Genomic DNA, 22,935 nt, shown 5'->3' on the forward strand with positions numbered 1-22,935 from the left:
TACAGCAAGCAGGGGTAAATTAGCTCTGGAAAAAAGGTGGCACATACATAGTCTCAGCTTTTACCAAGTGGATTTTTATCAGACTAATTAGGTTTAATCTACAATTTTGTTCACGCACACAAGGCAGGCTTTTGGGATATTTAGGTTTAACTGCTTGACAAGTGGCACCAGCTATAGCAAAGTTTATCAATAATATAGTTATCAATTAACACTGCACAAGTATTTAAAAAAATGGAAGTTTATTCATCTTTCAATGGCTCAAATAGCAAATAAAAGGACAGGATAAGGCATCAGCCAAGACAAATTTCATGTGTCCGGTGGCTTCATAACACCTCAGTTCCCAGTAGACAGGTTCCAAAGCAAAGTCACAACATTAGTGGTTAGGCTCCCTGGCTAAACAGACCCAAATGAGTACACAGTAAGATGAAGACTGGCTTATTTGCCATAGTTACATGAGTAACTTTAATTCTGCACTTGGCAGTCTACTAAATGCACATACAAAATTCCTACTGATAAATATTTAACATGACCAATATAACTTCTAAGACTTGAGTCCCTAAAATGTCTGTTAGCATGAAAGTTAAATATTTGTTACTTAGTTTGCTTGAGCACATTTTAAACTGTCAGTTATAGGCTTACACATGTATAAAAAGTATAACATTTTGTGGAATTGATCTAGCCTGTCTGACCCCAGAGGAGTCCAAAACCCTCAAACATTCTGGTATATTTTTAGTTAAGATGTAGCATACTAACCATGTGCTAGTATTCTTGCTGTTCTGAAGCAACTGAGGCAGTATGTTTTGTTTGGGGATTTTGGATACACATGGTAAATGTTTCTGTATTGCAAAGCACATTTGATTGTTTAATATCAACATTAACTAGAAAAAGTAGCTACAATGTTCCCCATTTGAAAAATCAACATAAACTAGACTAGTACAAAACCTGTAAATAGCTTCAGCAAAACACACTATGTTCCCATAGCTGAATATTAGGAACACAAAAGAAATTAACTGATGACACCAGAATTTCCCGGACAACATCTTAACTCAAAACACATTAGCACTACTGAATCAGCTCCACTCCACCCAGCTCCAGGGAGTTCCAACCCAAGAAACATCTAGACAAAAAAAATCTACTTGCAAAAGGGAAGTTTCAAGGTATCAGCACATTAAGTTTTAAACAACCATTCCAGACTTAGATGTGCCATAGGCTTATGACTCCAGTCGTGTATGTATTCTGACCTTTTAGTTTTAAGATATTGTATCGTTTACCAAGTTACAGATGACAGAATATGCTCTGTATTATCCACAATACCAGAGTATGGCACACATTTAAAGAACAAACACTGCTAGCAGACAGCTAGTTAGCAAAATCATTCATGTAACTGCACTCTGGGGAGAGGGCAGTCTCGCACTGATGCGCAGGGACAGTCTCCATGCAACGAAGTTGAAAATACACCCTTGATTAAGCAACCTGCTATGTTTAGGTTTTAAAATTAAGGCATATTCAAATGTTTCAATGTAAAAGATTACATCGCTCTTCTAGGTTAATCAGGTAATGCAGAATCACATATAATTTTCCCCAACATAACTTCGCATATACATTATTCTTTTCTAATTTGCATAACTCCATGGCAAAACAACTGCATACCACTTTGTTAGGTATCACGTTCACAATTGTAGTTTTCAAGGCAACAAAAGACAAGATGAATTGACAGTTACCAGTGATAAAAAAGTATGCTTTACAAGAACCCACAAAGTAATACTTCCTCCTCTGTTCACTATTAAAGAAAAGACCGCCTATGAAACACTACATTCAGAAGAAATGTGAGAAGGTAGGCAATTATGAAATGGACCGAACTTTGCTTCTCTTGAAGCCACATCATTTTTTTTCAGTGAATTTGACTTTCAGTGCAGCTCCAATTCATGCTTTTAGTGGTACATTAAATTTTCCAACATATTAGAGTAATTTCAGTCACTTGAGCCTTCAATGGCATGCTTATAAATTATGGTTTTTATTAGTATGGTCAGGGTAGGAAAGGAATTCAGGGCTTGATTATAAAATGCAACATCTTTCTCTGATCCTCTTAGCTAGGCTTTTTCTTTTCTTCTTCCCATTCTTTTCTTTGCTGTCTTCCATTTTTCTGGCTCTGATTTCTCTCATTAAATCAAAAAACACCTAAAAAAAGACGCAAGAACATAAATGCAAAAACAATCACAGACATATTTGTTAATTTAAACTATCACGGATTATATTTGTTTCAGTTGTTCAGAATAAAGACAATTATATGAAACCAGTTTGATCAAACAAATATCAATCTAACAAATATTAATCTGAGTCGGGCATTAAACTGAAGGACTCAGGGAGCGGGTTCGAAAATGGCCACGCTCATGCCATCGCATCCAACTGGGGAATAAGCCAGGCCAACCAGAACAGCGACAAGTGTTCCTTAACTGCCTCCCAATATAAGAGCCAGAAGGCCAGTCTCCTCAAGGGTGCGTATGGTCATGGTGGACCCTCTTACACCGCTCCAGGGAAACCTCCATGTTCAATTACCTCTCTGAAATGCCTGTACACCAACACATGCAGCATGGGGAATAAACAGGAAGCACTAGAGGTTTGTGTGCAGTCACAGGGCCATGATCTCATTGCAGTTACAGAGACATGGTGGGATAGCTTGCATGACTGGTATGCTGTCATGGATGGTTATGTACTTTTTAGTAAAGATAGGCCAGCAAGGTGAGGTGGTGGAGCTGCTCTTTACATGTGAGATCAACTGGAATGTATCAAGCTTTGCCTAGGGGTGGATGAAGAGTTGAGAGCTTGTGGGTAAGAATTAAGAGGCAGGCTAACATGGGTGACACTGTTGTGGGTGTTTACTACAGGCCACCAGATCAGGAAGAGGAAGTTGACAAGGCCTTCTACAGACAGCTGGAAGTAGCCTCATGATCACAGGCCCTGGTTCTCATGGGGGACTTCAACCACCCTGTTATGTGCTGGAAAGGCAACATAGCTAGGCACACACAGTCTGGGAGGTTCCTGCAGAGCACTGATGATAACTTCGTGACATAGATGGTGGAGGAGCCCACGAGGAGAGGTGCTGCTGGACCTTGTACTAACAAAGGACTGGTTGGGGATGTGAAGGTTGGGGGCAGCCTTGGCTGCAGTGACCATGAGATGGTGGAGTTCAGGATCCTGCCTGGAAGGAGCAAGGCAGTTAAGTAGGATTACAGCCCTGGAGTTCAGGAGAGCTAACTTTGGCCTTTTCAAAGACCGACTTCGAAGAATCCCATGGGTTAGGGCTCTAGAAGGTAAGTGGGTCCAAGAGAGCTGGTTAGAATTCAAGCACCACTTCCTCCAAGCTCAAGATCAGTGCATCCTGAAGAGTAAGAAATCAAGCAAAGGAGGCAGGAGACCTGCATGAATAAGCAAGGAGCTTCAGGAAAAAGTCAAATGGAAGTTTACAGTATGTGGAAAAAGGGACTGGCCACTTGGGAGGAGTATAGGAACGTTGTCAGAATTTGCAGGGATGCAATGAGGAAGGCAATGAGGAAGGCTAAGGCCCAGTTGGAATTAAATCTGGCAAGGGATGTCAAGGATAACAAGAAGGACTTCAAGTACATCAGTAGCAAAAGGAAGACCAGGGAGAATGTGGGCCCGCTGCTGCTGAGGTGGGTGCACCGGTAATGGAGGATATAGAGAAGGTGGAGTTAGTGAATGCCTTCTTTATTTCAGTCTTTACTGCTAAGGCCAGCCCTCAGGAATCCCAGACCCTGGGAGTAGGAGAGAAAGGCTGGAGAAAGGAAGACTTTCCCTTGGTCAAGGAGGATCAGGTTAGAGATCATTTAGGCAAACTCAACACCCACAAATCCATGGGCCCTGATGGGATGTACCCACGAGTGCTGAGGGAGCTGGCAGATGTTATTGCTAGGCCACTCTCCATCATCTTCAAAAGGTCGTGGAGAACAGGAGAGGTGCCTGAGGACTGGAGGACAGCCAAGCCAAATGTCACTCCAGTCTTCAAAAAGGGCAAGGAGGAGGACCCAGGCAACTGCAGCCCAGTCAGCCTCACCTCCATCCCTGGAAAGGCAACTGAACAGCTCATTCTGGGGGTCATCTTTAAGCATGTGGAGGAAAAGAAGGTTATTGGGAGTGGTCAACATGGATTCACCAGGGTGAAATCATGCCTGACCAATCTGATAGCCTTCTACGATGGCATGTCTGGCTGGGTAGATGAGGGGAGAGCTGTGGATGTTGTCTACCTTGACTTCAGCAAGGCTTTTTGATACTGTCTCCCATAACATCCTCATAGGTAAGCTTAGGAAGTGTGGGTTGGATGAATGGACAGTGAGGTGGATTGACAACTGGCTGAATGGCAGGGCTCAGAGGGTTGCGATAAGTGGTGCAGGGTCCAGTTGGAGACCTGTATCTAGTGGTGTGCCCCAGGGGTCAGGGCTGGGTCCAGTCTTGTTCAACGTATTCATCAGTGACCTGGATGAGGGGACAGAGCGTATCCTCAGCAAGTTTGATGATGATACCAAGCTGGGAGAAGTGGCCGACACACCGGAAGGCTGCGCTGCCATTCAGTGAGACCTGGACAGGCTAGAGAGCTGGGCAGAGAGGAACCATATGAAGTTCAATACAAGTGTAGGGTCCTGCACCTAGGGAGGAATAACCCCATTCACCAGTACAGGTTAGGGGTTGACCTGCTGGGAAGCAGCACTGTGGAGAAGGATCTGGGAGTCCTGGTGGACAACAAGCTCTCCATGAGCCAGCAGGTCAAGGGAGGTTATCCTCCCCCTCTAGTCTGCCCTGGTGAGGCCACATCTGGAGCACTGTGTCCAGTTCTGGGCTCCCCAGTTCAAGAAAGACAGGGAATTACTGGAGGGAGTCCAAAGGGCTACAAAGATGATTAGGGGTCTGGAGCATCTCTTAAGAGAGGAAAGGCTGAGAGAGCTGAGTGTTTAACCTGGAGAAGACTGAGAGAGGATCTCATCAACACTTACAAATATCTAAAGGGCAGGTGTCAAGAGGATGGGTCAGACTCTTCTCTATGGTGCCCAGCAACAGGACAAGGGGCAATGGGCACAAACTGGAACACAGGAAGTTCCATCTCAATATAAGGGAAAACTTCTTTACTCTGAGGGTGACAGAGTACTGGAACAGGCTGCCCAGAGAGGTTGTGAAGTCTCCTTCTCTGGAGATATTCAAAACCTTCCTGGATGCAATCCTGCACAACCTGCTCTAGGTGAACCTGCTTTAGCAGGGGGAGTTGGACTAGATCTCCAGATGTCCCTTCCAACCCCTACCATGCTGTGATTCTGTGAAATCTTTCACAGGTTTTGAAGACCAAATTGATATGATGCAATCCTGCTTCTTTCATGGTATCATAATGTTCCCCTGTCTTCTGATATTTGCTTATGAATCCTGTCAGACGATTTTCTGCAAGGATTGAAAGAGTCTCATCACCAGCCAAGATTTTTTAAATGTATTATCCACATCTTATTGAGGAGACTCAAGGAAATCAGTTTATATTTAGAGTATTTTCAGTGATGAGCTGTAAAGGCTGGAAAAGCACAAGAACCAATTCTAGAAACATTAATAGAGCAGTAGCATAAACTGAACATTTCATGGTTATGTCCCATGATGCAAGTCTAAATACAAAGTGTAGGGTAAAAAAAATAAATCAGCACTTCCTTTAAAGCAAAGTTATCATACAACTACATAAACAATTTTTTAGATCAGGTAATCTCAATTGCCATATTACAATCTCAAAGTATACATGACCTTCATTTTCATCAAGTGGTTTAGTATGAAACAAAAATGACTAAGTTGGAGATACACCAATGACTTAAGAGAGAACCTACTGTCAGTTGAGGCTTTATGACTGGACTGCTTAAAGCTACGTGATTCATTTGAAAAGCAGATCTTGACCTGACTCGCAGGAGGTTACAATAAATAATCATTTCATCCTTATAATTTTATTGTAGGAAATCAGTTGAGCAATTCTAAGATTCTTCTCTCTCAGAAGATGTTCTCTAGATCTATGTCAGGGGACTCGATCCATTTCTGTGAAACACAGACAGTGCAGGGGCTGAAAAGCTCCTCTACAGAGCTCAGTGGGGCTTTTTTATTTGCGATGACACTAATCTCTTACTGACTGCAGCAAAAGTATCAACTTTCATTACACAGGATCCAAAGAAAATCAATGTAACTAACACTTGCATCAAGAAATAAGATTGCTTTTAGATTTCTAAACGTGCACTAAGTTACTTGCTTATACTTAAATATGTGGTAACAGTAAGATACAACTGTCAACTCGCTTAACCACTGACACTGTACTACAGTATTTAGCTGCCTGTGGTACATAACTTTCCAAGAAGATGCTTAGTGGCTCACCTTTACCAGAGTGGAAGCCAACTGCGTTTTCCCCAACTGAGCAAACCCACTATTCTGGAATTCAGAGAAGCCAAATTTCTTATCAAATAGTAACTACAATTCGCATAACAAACCCTGTAACTTCAGATACTCCAGGTAAGAATACCTGGTATTTACTACTGCCAAAGCAGCATCATTTATGGCCTGTCAAATCTTAATTCTATATGATACATGCTAATCTGGATCCAGAATGCCACCAGCTCCAGGAAGAAACCTGGAGCTCTGCAGTAGCCTACCACATATGTGCAAAAGCTATTGATTAGAGAGCTATTAAAAAAAATATACACACACACTTTTTTCCCCAGCTGCTAGATGATAGTGGGTTTTGAAAAACTGGGATTTCTACATGATTGTAATAGATGGATGTTAACTGCAATCATGCACCAAAACTAAAAGATGTACTATTTTTAATGACAACAACATCAGAGCTGTATCGATGAGACTGAGTTCTGCTGCATTTAATTGACTTAATTTTCTCTACAGAACAGCATGAAGTTCTTACTATAGAACCGAACAATAAATTTCTTCAGGAAGACAACTGACAGGAGACAACAGTCAAGTTATTGCAAAAGAGAACTCACATTACAGCTGTCATGCTGCAACTGACAGCTCATACGTAAAGATTTACATTAGAGAGTTTTTCAATCTGTGATCAAGTCTATCAATAGCTGTGAAAGAAAGTGTTGGCACATTGAACTAAACTACTTATTTCTTTTGCCACACATCTGTTACTCTTGCAACCTACAAGGCTGAGAGTTACTCTGAATTCCGTATTCCAAGAAGTCCTGTCTTTTACAGCTGAACTACTTAAAACTAATTAATAATTTACCTTTTTTGAGACAAAGATTCTCTGTTATCTCATGACCTTCTGAAACAGGTTTTATCCCTGAAAACTCATGAGGCACTTCTAGGCTGTTCAAAGCTTAAAAAGGTTCATCCATTCTTCATTGAAGCAGCATACAACTGGGTGTCTGGTTAGATGAGGGTAGAGAGGGTTCCAAATCCCTCCCTTACCTACTTTTGTAAGCTGTTTTATTCTGGCTGAGGATCAGACAGCATTCCTCGCTGTTCAGAAGCAGATTGTCTTCTAGTTATAGAAAACACAGTAAGTAGTCTAGGCCAAAATAGCTGCCGCAAGAAATTTTCAATGAAATAAGGTCTTGTATAATGTCTTGTATAACAACTCCTTGCAGGTTAGGATGGGATAAACTTGTTATGACTAACATTTTCACCGTTCTACGTGAAGTCACCTAGTCACACACTCCTCACAAGCTAAGGGAGAAAAGTATTTGATTCAAATTTCACAAAAATAATTGCTAAAATAATGAATATATAAAGTATGACCCACAGAAAAGAGGTATAAAGTAAAAACTGATTAAGAGATTCCTCGTATAAAGAGGCCAGTTATTACCTTGTCAACATTAGCTCGTGTTTTTGCAGAAGTTTCCACATAGTTAACATTCCACTGATCAGCTCTGTTTTTTGCTTCCTCTACAGAAACTTGTCTTTTATCTTCCAAATCTGATTTGTTACCAACTAGCAAAAAAGGAACATTCTCATCTTCTTTTACTCTTAAGATCTGCTCCCTAGAGAAAGGAAAAAAAAAAAGAGACAAAAATTAAGCTTTGCATGGAGTACTATTCTTAGAACGCAAAAAGAACTCAGACTAAATACTCTTCCATGTTACAGTGAAAACCCACTTATTCCTTTTTATGAGCCTTACGTAACAATAAAATCTTAAACCTCATTATGACGTTATACAGAACGAAGACAGAGACAGACACCTAGTCCTCCAGAAAGGAAGGAGATGAGTCAGTAAGAAACTAAAAGACTAGAACAGGATTGTTTTAGGTGAGAATTTATATTAATAAAGTCATTCCTTTTACTAAAGATGTTACTTTACCATTGTCTTTACATTACTATTTGTGATTGCCATTTTTAAGCTACCCAAACTTCAGGTTTACACTCCGTTTTTTTCTTAATAAAACATATGTGCTATTTTTAAAGCTAATAAAATGGTCTAGAGCATACCACCAGAAAAATCTCTTTCAGGAAACTTTCTAAAATCAATTACATTCAGTCTCTACAGAGATCTCCATTCAGTTATAAACCAGTGTACAGATACGAGTTGTACATGTATCAGATTTTTAAAGACAGGCCCTTCTACTGTTTGAACTGCTAGGATGAAGGGTTTAAAGTTGTAAATAAAACTCAGTACTACAAATGGTTTGGTACATAAGTCTTCGACACTGGAAAAAAAAGAAAATTTTCTTCTAATTAGAAATGCATTAAAAGTACCAGGAGGAACAGTTTTCCCACAAGAGGAATATTCTCTATTTTGTCTCAGAAAGGAGTATGAAGTTCGGAGTGAAATGTATCCCTTTGTTACAAAGCAATTTCAGAAAGAGCAACAAAATAAACAGAGAAACAAATTCCTTTTCCTGGCTGAGGTGAAACCTATTGTCAGATTTAAAGTTCAATGGAAAGAAGTTGAAGAGAATTAATTGATATTCTAAAGGGCTCTTATTTGGTGTATGGCAGGATCCTCCTACTGTTACAAAAAGCTCTGGACAGCATGGAGTCTTGTTGAAGAAGTGTACTCACAGGGCTTAGAAACTGCTGTTAGCCTTTAATTTTATTTTTTTTTAAACCAATAAATACGTGTTTGAGGCAGCTTGGAACACCACATTCATCTGCAACGTGTAATTAAAGGAACATTCCTCCTCTCCCCCACAAATATCAGTGCAAATGTTTTAGCAGGATCTGCAGCTATCCAAAAGTAGTTTGAATAGTCAGTGGGTTAGAAGGGTGGTCAGAAGAAAACTCAGTCCGTCACTGCAGTGTCTGTTCAAATAAGACGTGCTAAAAACTAGTAGCTTGCAACACTAATTGTTCAGGTGATGCCAAACAACTTCACCATGTAAAGAGTTAATCTAACAGCAATCCAGATGACAATATTCTTTGAGCACTCTCTGAAGACTGATTATCTCCTACACAAGAAATATCTAATTAGTGATATGCCAGCTTGAAATCTAGAACTTAAAAAAATCATTACAGCCAGACTAATTTTACTCAAAGCAAAACCACATTTTATCAAACTGCCTTTCAAATATTTAAAAGTTTAGTCATTGCAGGTCTGCTTTCTATTGAAAAAAATTACTTGGAGCAATGGCATTTCAGAGCACACCTGGAAACTCACTGAAGACATTGAATAGCAGTAAACAGCTCTCCTGTTGGAGTTCTGCCATTCCAGCAGAGCAAAATTCAATGAAAACAATCAAATATCCAAATTCTTCTTGTCACTTTCTTTCATATCTGTCACTGAAGTAGTATTCCCTCAGGCTGCTCAACAATGCCAAAGGTACTTTAACTGAACCTCCAAGAGAAACAAGTTACTTTTACACAGAGCAGAAAGAATGTAATTTTTCTGAGCTACATTTTAGCATTTAGGCTTCTACAGTTTCAAGAGCAACTTGAAAGGCACTTTCAGATTGAGATTTGGGAGAGTTAATCTCTTCATTGAAGGGATTTTTTTCATCTATTTTTGCTGCTTCAGCAAGTATATTGTCAACACTCACCTTTTCTGGAAAAGTAAGACTTTTTCTAGAGCCATAGAAGATGACGTACTTTGAAGCATTAACAGGATTTTAAACGGATTTGAATAGGTCATTTTGCACCCTAGAGGAGCTCAACTATACTAAATAGTTCTCCGGTATTGACAGTACCTAGCATAAACCTGCAAACTACTTAAGGCCTGCCCCTCCTTCTCAACATATATGAGCACACACACAGACACAAATAAAAAGCCACCAGAAGAAAACTCACTTTCTTCCCCTCTCCATACCTCTTTTACTCCTCCCTTAGAGATATTAAACATATTTTGATACTTGGTGCTAATTAAGCCAAACAGTGACAGCATCTCTAAGAAGTCTTATTTCAGTAGGATGCAGATAATTTCTTTTTATATTTGTTTCCTTTTATCTCAAAGGTTATCGCCTCTCCTACTTCACTACAGCTTGAACAGGTACATTTTTTTCCCCTCATGTTTTCTGTCTTTTTTTTAAATAGATGAATGATTTAAATAGGCTTTATCTCTCAACCAAAAATTAAACACCTCTAGTATACTCCTGCCTGTTTAATAGTCTCCTACCATTATAAGGATTTTAATACACTGCATGCCTGAAAAACATCTTAAAAAACCCTATCTTGTTAAATCTTTATTACACCAGTCCCAAAATGTGTTTTTACCATGTTGCTCCTTATTAAGTGAAATACTGACTTTGATGAGACAGGTGAATGCTATGCAGAACTCTATGCAGAACTTTTGTCTTGTAAATTCAAAAATTTATATCAGTATCTTTTACAGAGAAGAATGCCATCCATGCAAAACTGAAAGGACAGATTTACAGCAGGCCTTTACACAAAATGCATAGCTACTGCAGAATATTCAAAGATACATCTCATCTCTGTTGTCTATAAAATAATTTTTAAGAGGTAGAAGGATGTCTTGCTGATACTATGCATTTCAGTCTCCCAGAATACAATGCACATATTTCACATAGCCTAAGACTTTGCAGACAGACATCACCAGATGTGGTGGTTCTGTGCAGTTTTCAACTGGAATCCAGTCACATCATCTTTATAACCAGGAAGTATTCTAGCATACAACAGCTGGGCAAGCTACAGCTGCCCTTTTGCTCCAGGTGGTGTTTCACAGGTTAACAGAAATACAACATAATCCTCCATATGAAGCAAGAACTAAAACAGACAACTCTGGGGAGTATGCAATATTGGACATACAAACTATACAGTCTATAAGCAATTTTTCTCAGATCCATTGCTTTGGATAGTAGGTATGCCTACTCAGAAAAACTGCTTCTTAGCACAAGCGCCAAGCAACACTGATTTACAAAGGGCAGCACAGCACCCTTCCAAACATTGCTATGTATCTGCTCTGTGGCAATGGCCCTTTTGGTATTCAGAAACACAGCAGCGAAGTTACCTGAAGTGGTACAGACAGCAAAACCACAGTTGGGTGTCTGTTGAAAACATTATGTGACTACAGTAAGAGCTGTCATCTAATCTGGACTATCATAAGGATATTACAAAACAAACAATAAATCACTTGCAATTATCTCACTGTAATTAGAATAATTAATTTGCCTTGTAACTTACCTGAAATCTGCAGTTGCTGCAAAGGATTCCAGCTCTGTAATAGAGAAGACGCAAAGAAAGCCTTCTCCACTTCGGAAGTAGTTATCTCTAATTGCAGCATAATCCTCCTGCCCTGCTGTGTCCAATATATCAATTTGGACTTCTTCTCCATCCAGAACCACCTTTTTCCTGTAGCTGTCTGCTTTGGTGGGCTCATAATCTTCGACAAACTAGAGGGAAAAAACCCAACACCCTTCATGACATAAAATCATGCCTGTACAAGGCAAATGCTTCTATTTGCACATAAGGATATAACAAATATCTTGTACAGTTACAGTAACTAATAAATAAGCAGATGTATTTAGGCTATGTGAAATACTCAGATGATTCATAGTTAAAGCAGGCTCTCCAACAGCCCAAACAGTTTATAGGTTTTAGCTTTCTTCAGCCACTACAAGGAAATTTTAGAGGTAACTGCAAAACATCAATGTCTCTGCACTACCCAAGCCTCTGCTTCTGGTCAATCACATCTGGCTGCGTTCCATTACGCTATCAGGCAGTGCTGACCTTGAATATATGTAGCATCAATTTTTAAAGGACACTGAAGCTGTAACTTCTGCCTTTTAATCAAGAATGACAACTTTCCCTGAAAAAAAATTAAGGTAACAAGAAACAGATTTTTTTCTTCCCCTCTTCAACAGCAGCAAAAAAACATGGGGAAAAAAATGGTCATCATTTTGGGCATCATGCAACTCACCCAAGTGGAAGAGCTTTGAGCTAGAATATCTAGGTTCTAATAGGTCTAGTGAACAATGGCAAAATACATGGATAATATGACAGAGCATCTAATTGCTTAGAAGTCTGAAAAATGCCAAATTGTACCTTCACAGGAATCTCTAGAGGGCAAATCACTAATCTCAAAAATTATTTTTGTTCAATTTAATTGCTGACTTTCATACCACATCATATACATATAAACCCTTTCAGAAAATAACTGTACTAATGAATGCTTAAATACGACTATGGAGCAGACATGTCCTGAGATAATTTCTAGTGCAGATTCTTACCTCATCATACATAAATTGTAGTGTTAAAGCAGATTTTCCTACACCACCACTTCCCACCATGATGACTTTGTGTAAAGCCAATGAATTCTGTCCTTTAGGCTTATTTGCTGCCATCTTTGGATTGCAGAAAATTCACAGGTATAAAATGAAAAAATCTAGAAGAAAAATATTGCTTCATTAGTTTTCTCTTCCTCTTCTCATATGCACTGTTTAAAGTGGATTTGTTTTAAATCCCTACATATCTAACGACTTAATTTCAGTTCTGCTATCTTCAGTGAAAGCCATCTGCTTTTTCACTGGAAGCCATTCCACAAATTATACCAAGCCCATCTTTTTTGTAGCACAAGCAAAGAAAGCCTTCACCATTTGGAAAGGGTACAAGTGGGTTTACAGCACACAAGCACAATTAAGGGAAAAGATTTACCTTTTGGTATGTAGCATCTTCTGGGCTGGGGGTGAGCAAGCAGTTGGGACAGCTGACCAAAGGGATACCCCATCCTATAGCTTAGCAATAAAGGCTGGCAGGGTAGTTTGCCTGGCCTGTTGTTGCTCGGGGGACTGGCTGGCATTGGTGGGCTACTGGCAAGCAATTATTTTACTTTATTTTCATTACTTGTTTTTTTTCTGTTTTGCCCCCCCCCTTTTTTTTTTAAACTTATTAAATTGTTATTATCTCAACCCACAAGTTTTCTCATTTTTATCCTTCCAATTCTCTCCTCCGGCGGAGTGGAAGTAGCAAGCAGCTGTGTGGTGCTTTGCTGCCTACCAAGGTTAACCCACAACCTGTATGAAAAACTCTCCAGATCACATCAGTAACAATACCCATTCTGCTGTTAAAGAATTCTGAAAATGCAATTGAAAATTAAGTCACTTAAATTGTTTTCCCCAGGAAGGTTATCTAAGTGAAATGAGCATGAGTAAGCTGCTGTACTAATTAGAGATGTAGCAGAGAAATATAACTAACATCACGTTACAAGTTCTTTTAAAAAAGAAGATGGATGAGAACAAAAAAATTTCCATTTTGGTCATCATGGTTTGAAAAAGAACCATTGCTTTCTTTTTACTCAAGAGGGAGTACAAGAACATGAAAATAGCTACAAGCTATGTGTACATTTTCAACCTACTACACTGCATTTTGAACTACTCCACATTGTTTTGTCTTTGCACTTTTGTCTTAAAAGGAAAAACATACCCTTAAAGTCATGCTTACTTGGTTTTAGTATGTTTTTCAGACAAGTAATATAAAGAAAATTCCTCTGAATTCCAGTCATCAACTGACAACAGCTCTGTTTGACAAGTTTAGATTACAATGCATACTCTCAGAAGCGCAGAAACTAAAGCACTAGTATAACCTGGATATGGTCTGTATTAACCTTACTAAGCAACAAAACAGACTATTCTTCTATAAGCAATTCAATACTGGAAGAAGTCCAAATGAATTCAGCAGGGCCTTTGGCAGGTGAGTTTGTGCAAAATCAATACTATGATCTGTGAAAAAATTCAAATACGCAATAGTAATGTTTCACTGTAATATTTGTTATAAATTAACCTACAGTTTAAGTAGATTGAGCAACATGAAAATTCATAGTTTACTAGAAGTTGCACTTCAACAAATAGTGTCCCAGTGTGACAAAGAGAAGGTCCCACTTTTTGTACTTTGTGCAACAGTTGACACATACTTGAAAAGCCAAAACAACAATGATGTCCAACCAATAAGATACTTATAAATAATCAAGTTAGTGACGATGCTCCTTTTCCCTGAAAATTCTTTAACCAGAAAGATTTTATGGCAGCCAATCATTTTCAGAAGCCTTGGTAACACCTTTCAAAGATGCATAAGAGATTGAGTCAAAGAAAGAAATTTGGAATTAAAAAAACCTGACCCAACCAGTCAAAGCAGTATCCCAAGTCACCAATAACTGTCAGTGAATAACATTCCAGTAAGATACTGAAGACAGCAAAACTTCACGCTACCACAGACTTCTTAAAGATAAGCTTGTCATACTCTGCCACATTTTATAGTGGGAGGAAGCTCAGGGAGGTTAGTTTGCTCTCAGGTTCTTCACAATCCAATAAAGATATAATGCTGGCAAAATTCAGGCCTGCTGAATGGTAGACAATGTGAGAAGAGAGAAAAGTAAGTTACAAAGCAAGCACAGTCTGATACTGTGCAAACAACACTCAATCCAGAGAGACTGCTTCAGAGTAAGTATTCTACCAGAGAGGAGAAAGACCTTGAAAGTGATAAGTTTTAAGCTACTGCCACATACTTCTATCTGTTTCAGTCTGCTTCCAAAAGCAGTGAGGAACATAGATGCCAATTTTAATAGTAAAGCACTTGAGATGAAATTTCATGCAAAGTAAATTTTTCTACACTTAATTTATGTAGCCTGACTTATTTTCAGAAGTAGTACTAATTTGGGTCATATCTAGTTTCTGAATTGCCCTACTTCACAATTATCATAAAACTGATAGAGACTATGGCAAGAACCCTGTTGTACGGAGCTCAAAAAAGCATACTTTCATATTATGTGTACTGTGGGATCCAAAGACAAACACAGGCTTATTCTACAGTGGAATCCTATGTCACACTGCAGCAGAGAGGTTCACACAGAGCCAAGCAGGGTGTTGTCAACAGCTGTATTATCCATTTATACAGGTCAGATTTTTACCACACCCATTGGTAATCCCCACTCAGCAATATAGCTGATGACATATATGAAAATTTATTTTTGAACAGTTATTTGTGTAGTCCAACAAGCTGGAAGGGAAGTGAAAGCTTAACTGGTTCAACAACATACTGCCATATCTTCCTTCACTCAGGAGGGTGAGAGCATTGTCTAACCACCATGCTATGGATCACTCCTCACCTCTGCTGCAGATAAACTCCTAGGAAACTGCCCTTTTCCAACACGCTTGGGCAGATAAGGGCACAAACAAGTGAATCTCAGTGGTTGCTCCACCAAAGTAAGCAGCTCTCCAAGCTCCTACAGCTACTTATTGTCTGCTTGCAGATAACCACCCCCACGATTCTGTACTCCATTTGATGGCAAGCTTCCAGTTGGAGCCAGGATCATTTTTGTAGAGCCAGGTTAAGGAGCAACTAGATTAAATCAGAACTGCAGGAGTAGGAATTATAATTCATGTTAGCATCAGCAATGGCATCTTGTCCAACAGTCTAGAAATCTGCTCAGGAGAAAGAAAAGTAGATCATCTTACATAATTACATACATCTTACATAATTACATTTTAAGATCATCTTACATAATTAAGATCATGTAGCAACAAAGTTGTAGCTGGTGTTGTAAAACTGTTGCCTGTCTTGAGTGACTGGCTTCTACCTGTATCAATACTAACTTCTCCAGAGTTTCACATGTTACATAGAAAGTCTCCTGTGTAAGAAATACAACGTTATCACTAGTCCCCTATGGATTTAAACATGACATTCAGCTCCACCCAGCAGAGGAGTGAGCTGGAGCATCCTCTATAATGGCACTTGGACAACATAAGCATCATGTTAACTTTTGCATAAAGTCTTGGATCATGGAGTTGTTATCCAGATCCACAAGAGTAAGATGATCAGGTGCCAACAATAAGAGGTTTTCATCTCCAGAGAATGTTTTCAGGGAGGATATCTTTGCAAATACATGTTATTTAGGAAGAAGGAAAAAAAAAAAAGTAGGAATCTTCCTACTACATTAATCTTTACTTTGTCCTTCCATCTACTAATTCATTCCAATAAATTGAGACCTAGAAATATGCTTATGGGTGAAAAAGCCTTATGCTTTTTATCCTCTCATCTTGCTTATCTGATCAAATTCAGAAGACTCCTCTTAAGTTGTCCTATTTCTCAGATTATTTTTTCTTACAGAATAATTTGCTCCAAAGCAACTGAAGCATGCTTCGTTATATATCTGTGCCATTTATCCTGTATATCCCTCTTCAGCACAATAATCTCAACATTCATACACTAAAAGGGAACAAAACAGTGGCCAACAGAGTAGCTATGTACCAGCCCAAACAGGGCAACAGACATCCAGCTCAGATGTCTTCCTTTCCTTCGCAGGGAGCACTGGTACAGATTTCTCCGTTTAGCCAGGAGCACATATTCAGGAAATTTACAGGAACAATCATATCCAAGACATCTAAACCTCTGTCAAAAGGTACCCAAAACTGGCCAATAGGCCAAAAATTAAGGAAGAACTGAACACTTGATCAGACTCATTTACTTAAGAGAATGTGACTAAGAGATCTACTCTGTCCATTTTGATCCCCTGGAGTCTTGTAAATGCAACATCAATGACAGCAGAGCAGGGAAGGAGAAGCATTACACCGAAGTCACATCATTACAGGCACAAATTCAGCTGGCATCTTCTGCAGTGCTATACATAAAGCTGAATGCAGGCTTTGTGAAAATGCAGTTGTCCTTAACAGGAAGACTTTGATTTGCTGCAGGCATTTGTTTGAAGGGGACTAGTTAAACACAGCTTTGTGTTTAAAGATAGTTGGTACAGTTAGTATAGTAGATTCTAGTTAATAAGTAGAGATAGTGGTGCCTTTCTTCAATTACAAATCAGTTTCTTTTATTGCTATTTTTATAGCCTTCATAAAACTATGACATCAAAATTGAATTCCAGTTCTTTTGTTTCCTTTTAAGAGAGTATTACATAAAGATTTGTAAGACTGTCATATTAATCTCATTATCCACTCACTTTTATGATGAGTAACTTTCTTCCCTGAAGACTGTTTTATATAATGAGCATCAATTACAACCGGTAGCTCATACATCACGGCACCTGCTTTTACTCTGTTTTTTTTTAACTGAGTTAGAATTTGATACATTTGAAGGAATAGGAATAATTTAATTGAAATGTGAGCTACCTGCACAATATTAAGAACTACAGTTAGTACGCTTTGACCAGAATACTTCTAGAAAGGCAAAATATTGTATCAATCACTTACTGAACCATTAAAGAAAATGTAGTAATGGAGACTCATATTCTTCTAAACAAATAACTCAATCATTTCTTTAATTGAAGAAACTAATACCTGCACTACTCTCTACTTTACACTTGGTATAATCTATCAACTCCAGAAACATTAGCTACAACTGTTTATTTCATTCTGAAGTGAAAATTTATAGTAATTATTTGACAATAACCCCATCTTCTAAAGTGACCTTGAATATTCTCCAAAGTTTCTTAATTCCCACAAAGCAATTCACAACTCTTGCCTCACATGACCTACAAATTACAAGTTCAGCTTTCTGAGAAAAGGCAAGACCCAAGAATTTTAAAAAGTGTCAACATATTTCACATTCCCAGGGACCATCAAGCAATATAATCTGTTATTAAAAGATCATGATTTCATCCAGTTACTTCATTGTTTATTGAGTCCAGTAGTTTCGGTTTGGTTAACATCAGCAAAATTATGCTTGAGAATGTATTGTTTAAAAATGATCAGCAGAGACTAGCATACTAGATGCAAAATATCTGGAAGACACCTCAGGAATGACTCAGATAATCCTGCAACAAAAATGTTCCTGGAAGTGGAGGGAGGCAATTCGAGGCAAGCATAGCCTAACCCTCCCACCAGCTGCTTCCAATTACAATATTCAAACTACATCAGCAGAAACACCCCATGACCCAGAAATAGATAGGATATATAAGGACATAGGATGGGATATATGATGCCAGCTGTTTTAAGAACTGGAGAGTAAGGAAGCTTTTTAGGTTAGATCAGCATTATTGTAATAAGTGTCATTCCATGTCTCCAGTTTTACTGGTGTTTTTATTACAGTTTAAACATGCAACATCTGTCAAGCTCTGCACAAAGTAATATCAGTATTAAGGTAGAACAAATATTTCAAATATTAAATAATCACTATAAATTCTAAGTATGAGCCTAAAGAAAGAGGAAACCGATCCCAAATACTCAAACATATCTTAGGAATGACTAGTCTTATAAGACAATGAAACAGGCTGCCTGAACCTCAACCTCAGAACAGGTTAAGTTAGAAATGCTTTCACAAAATAAATCCTTTCCTTTCTCCTGAAAATAATCCTTTGACATAAACCTGTTTAACTGAGAATTAGGATTCACAGCTTCCCATGATTTCAACAAGCAGTTAAATCACATTCAGGGTTTGGTAAGAACCTTTCCTCCCAAAGCTTTCTAGTGCACACCATAAAAGGTGCTTGTCTCTCCCACACCCACAAAGCAAATTTACTAAGGTAACTACACATCTAGTAAGAGTAGAAAACTGACTTAAGTTCTATCTCTCAGCAGCAGCAAATGTCCTCAGGCAAAAGACCTACATTTCCAAGCTTCTTGAGACAGGTACTTCAAACTGTAACCATATCCAGGCACGGAAACTGGAAGAGTCAACCAGTGAACTCTTCATCAAATAACTGAGGCCCCATCCATCCTATAAATTACACCATGCTGCTATAAAGAACAACAGCCCCCACATGCCCACAGCTCTGTGTTCTTAAGACATCACAAGAATTGAGATCCCTCCAAAAAGAAGTCACTAAAGCATTAGCAAACAGTAAACAAGTTCACAGCCTTCCTGCAGTCTCCTGGAGGCTCCACAGGGCCTTAATGCCAGCATCTGGGCACAGCCATGAATTACGCAGCAGCTTCTGGAGCGAGGATATGTATTCCATATGTTTTAAGTCATCATTTCAACATTTTGTTACCAAAAAGCCTCTCTGGCATCCTGCAAGATGACTGCTGGGGAGGCACTTCCATAAAGAAATTTTTTGAAACCCATATGGAACAGCACAAGAAAACCCTGACAAACCAAACAGTAGATATAGTCTGGAACAGAATCAAGGTCCTAAGATTTTAAACCTTTCAGTGTACTGAAAAGAAAATGAAGCAGCTAAATCCCTGTCCACAAAGAGCTGACAAATCACACAACACTCATACCCAACCACGTGTCTGCAAGGCTGATATAAACTGAACCTGCCACAGTGTGACATTCCCATACTCTTCCTTCTGACAGCATTGGTGTTTGCAACAACTAGGTTGCAAAGTAGTTCAGAAGTTGCTCTAGACAAAAACTAACCTATACTGGTTTTCAGATAGATGAGGTACCTAAACAAGCTTGCTGGCACAAAAGACAGACCAGAAAAATGCTTGGTTGAGCATGGGGAAAGCTGAACAGCAGCACCTCCAGCCTATAAACACTGTGGAAAACAATGCAAGTGCTGTAAAGTTCCTCAATCATAATTCATCACTCGTTGAAGATTCCTCACTTTTTATAAGTTATGTGACAGCTATTATGGAACATTCTGAAGAATTCTATATACTTGCAATGGTTTATCTGGACTGCTAAAGAGATCAGTGGGAAAAGGAGCAAACTCAAGCACAGCACCTAGGTTTCATAGTTCAATTGACTACAGTTACACTGGGAAGTAATTTTGTTAATATATACATTTACATGAAAGTCTAGAATACTGTTTCTGCTTCCTCAAGTTCACTATGTGGCTGGCACCCTATCTCAGTCTATTCTAATCACTGAGGGAACTTAGCTTTCAGAGGTTGACAGTGTTGAAGTGTTGCTTTAACACAAAGTGTAAAAGCCATGTCTTCTATTAAATATCTAAACCTGGAGGTCTAATCTAGAGTATTAACAGAAGGCATTCATTTTATATTGATTTAAGGTTATATACCATGAGGAGAGAATTAACAGTAATGGCAGTCATGGTAGAAGAATGAACACTTACATGTCACTAGCCTGTCAAAGCTATCCACACTGTAGACTTGCATGGATTCAGAAGCAAGACAGACAAACAGGTATTATGGAACTACAGCCAGTTTTCTAGCACAAACAAAACTAAGGAGCAATGGAAGGCTGAAACAGAAGAGGGGGACATCTGCAGAAGAGGCTCCCATACCAAATATCCATAATCAAGTCTCCTGACAAAAGTCAAGTTACATTCATGGGAGACGTTATGTAAAGCAGCTGCTACTACTGAATTTTATTCAGCATTTGATATAGAACAAAGACACTTTTTTCACCCCTTCATAAGATATAAGAGGTAATGCATAACCTACAAGGATGAATTTTAGTACCACAGGATCAAGAACTCGGAGTCTTAAGTTAGTGCCATTCAACTAAGGACTGAAGGAAGAACTTTAAGGACATTTAAGCTAGCATCACCTAAGACATACTAGCTTCAGCCATTTTCACCCTGTGTTTCAAGTGCAAGAAAGCACATTTGGAAGCTAACTTTTTACTGGTAAGTCAGGCATCACTCACTTGCGCAGAGCTGCTGTTTCCAGCTATTCTGGAAAATAACAGAAATGGAGTTCCCTCAAAGGCACTATGCCACAGCTTGCAGTGTGAGCCTCAGCAGTCACTTTTAAAAGCAATTCAAGAGCTCTGCATTCAAAAAGTTGCTCACGGCATATTTCGTATCATAAACCCAGGTTTTTTGTCAATCATACTTCAAAAGAAATCTCAACCACATCACTGTGTCCTTTTTGCCTCTGTACCCTTACACTTCAACATTCACTAAAGAAATGTAAGGAAAATTTAAACCTAACATTCTGACTTGGCTTGATGAAGTAAATTCTTTAAACAAAGTCTGAAAAAGGCTTCCAAAAGACATACTTGAAAAATATAGGTTTGCCAGAACAAGTCCATAAATCAGGCTTTCCTCTAACACAAGTATCTCATCAATTGTTAACAAACCTATACTCTTCCTTTAATTATAATGTCCAATGTGCATTTTCTAGAAAAAGCAAATATCCATATGGTCATTTTCACAGCCAAAAAGGATGACTTAAGATGTACACTCACTAAACCCAAAACTCCACCCAAATAGTTTCACTGCTCTATAGTCAGGCAAGTTAACTTGTGACAGAGGAATCCAGAAACAAATGGCATCTGCAAAGCAAAACCAAGTAACCACTAGGCTCATGGCAGGCTGCAGTCAACGCTTAAGGAATCTACAGGAGGGATGTCATCCACATATTCTGGCTGATAGAAGCAGTCTTGTTGTGTTGCAGCCATCGCAGCTCACAGTGAGACAAGTTCTGATGTTGATAGCTCAGGGAGTTTATCCTGCTCAAAACAACTTATTTTGCCTCATTAGCCAGTCATATAGTATTATGGTAAAAACTCACATGAACACCCTTAAATTCTTCCAAGGTATTAGCACAGACAGAATGAACACAGAAGCCTTGTTTGAATAACGCCCCTATGAAATTCTTGACGTAGAAAAAGTTTAAGCTTTCAAATAAAGCGTTTTTGAGGCAGGCATTGCTGCCTTCTCTGTGGTCACTGCCTAACTGGATGAAGTTTCAACAAAAGCAGAGTAGAAATACCAAAATACACTATCCTTCACATTTTATTAATTTGCTTCTAGCAATGACAGATGCAGAGAACAAGTGCTTCAGCAGGTGCAAGCATGTTCATATCAAAGGCCACGGCACAAATGGTGCAAACACTCAGGATTGAACACAGGTCACCAGCAACAGACACCAAGAAGCAGGTACCACCGATTTCTCTCTCCTCTCCACAAATACAGGCAAGCGTTCTCCCTCCCCACAGGCAGACTGCATCAATACACCAGCCAAATGGAACCTAATAAAATAGGAGCATGTTGGATTTTGCATTTCAAAAAATTCCTTTTATTCCTCTAAGGAATCATCCAGCTGTAGCAAATAAATTTCATTAGTCAATTCTGACTTGGCAAAGTAAGTTACTTCATTCATTTTATGACTTTGCCATCTGTTTTACCACCCAATTACAAATGTGTAAGTACTCTTTGTAGTATTATTGTAAGAGTGTTACTTTTGTAGCCATATTTTGTTCCCGTAACTTCTCCTAATTACATTCTATGCAGTGCAAATTCCTGCTCCTAAAATCCTAATCATTTTTCTGTTTTATTCAGGGCAAGAGGATTTCATGTGTGTGACTCACTGAAGGAGACTGGTTTGCAAATACAAAGACTCGTAATTAACCTTTTCAGTAGGTGATTCAAGGACACAAGTGGTTATAGACCTGATGTTGCATGGTAATACAGCATTCATGAAGCCAAAAGACTGTTTAGTCTAATCCCTCTACATTTTTAGATGCTGTTTATATTCTAAAACTATTAGATCTATGATTTGAAAAATTGGTAGAGTCAATCTAGTAGACCTAAAAGACCCAATCAGGCAATTAATTGCCTTTTAGTTCAATATATGCTTGCCAATCATATGATACATGGTATAGTTTCATGGCTGTTTCACATATTATGGGCATAAAACATAACAGTGG

The 22,935-nt window shown here is 38.8% G+C and overlaps 1 protein-coding gene across 1 annotated transcript in view; it reads right to left on the reverse strand.

Moving 5' to 3' along the window:
* Positions 1 to 220: 220 nt before the first annotated feature.
* Positions 221 to 22,935, reverse strand: part of RALA (RAS like proto-oncogene A) — a 31,524-nt gene continuing 8,809 nt past the window's right edge. Inside the window, exons 2-5 of the mRNA XM_054815792.1 lie at positions 12,660 to 12,814; positions 11,614 to 11,822; positions 7,850 to 8,024; positions 221 to 2,178 (exon numbers count right to left, since the gene is read on the reverse strand). Of these exons, the coding sequence (XP_054671767.1) occupies positions 2,056 to 2,178; positions 7,850 to 8,024; positions 11,614 to 11,822; positions 12,660 to 12,773 (621 nt within the window). The 5' untranslated portion in view covers positions 12,774 to 12,814 and the 3' untranslated portion in view covers positions 221 to 2,055. The remainder of the gene's footprint in view (positions 2,179 to 7,849; positions 8,025 to 11,613; positions 11,823 to 12,659; positions 12,815 to 22,935) is intronic.

This window comes from Grus americana, chromosome 2 (assembly GCF_028858705.1).
Source record: "Grus americana isolate bGruAme1 chromosome 2, bGruAme1.mat, whole genome shotgun sequence".
In the NCBI taxonomy this organism is placed as follows: domain Eukaryota; kingdom Metazoa; phylum Chordata; class Aves; order Gruiformes; family Gruidae; genus Grus; species Grus americana.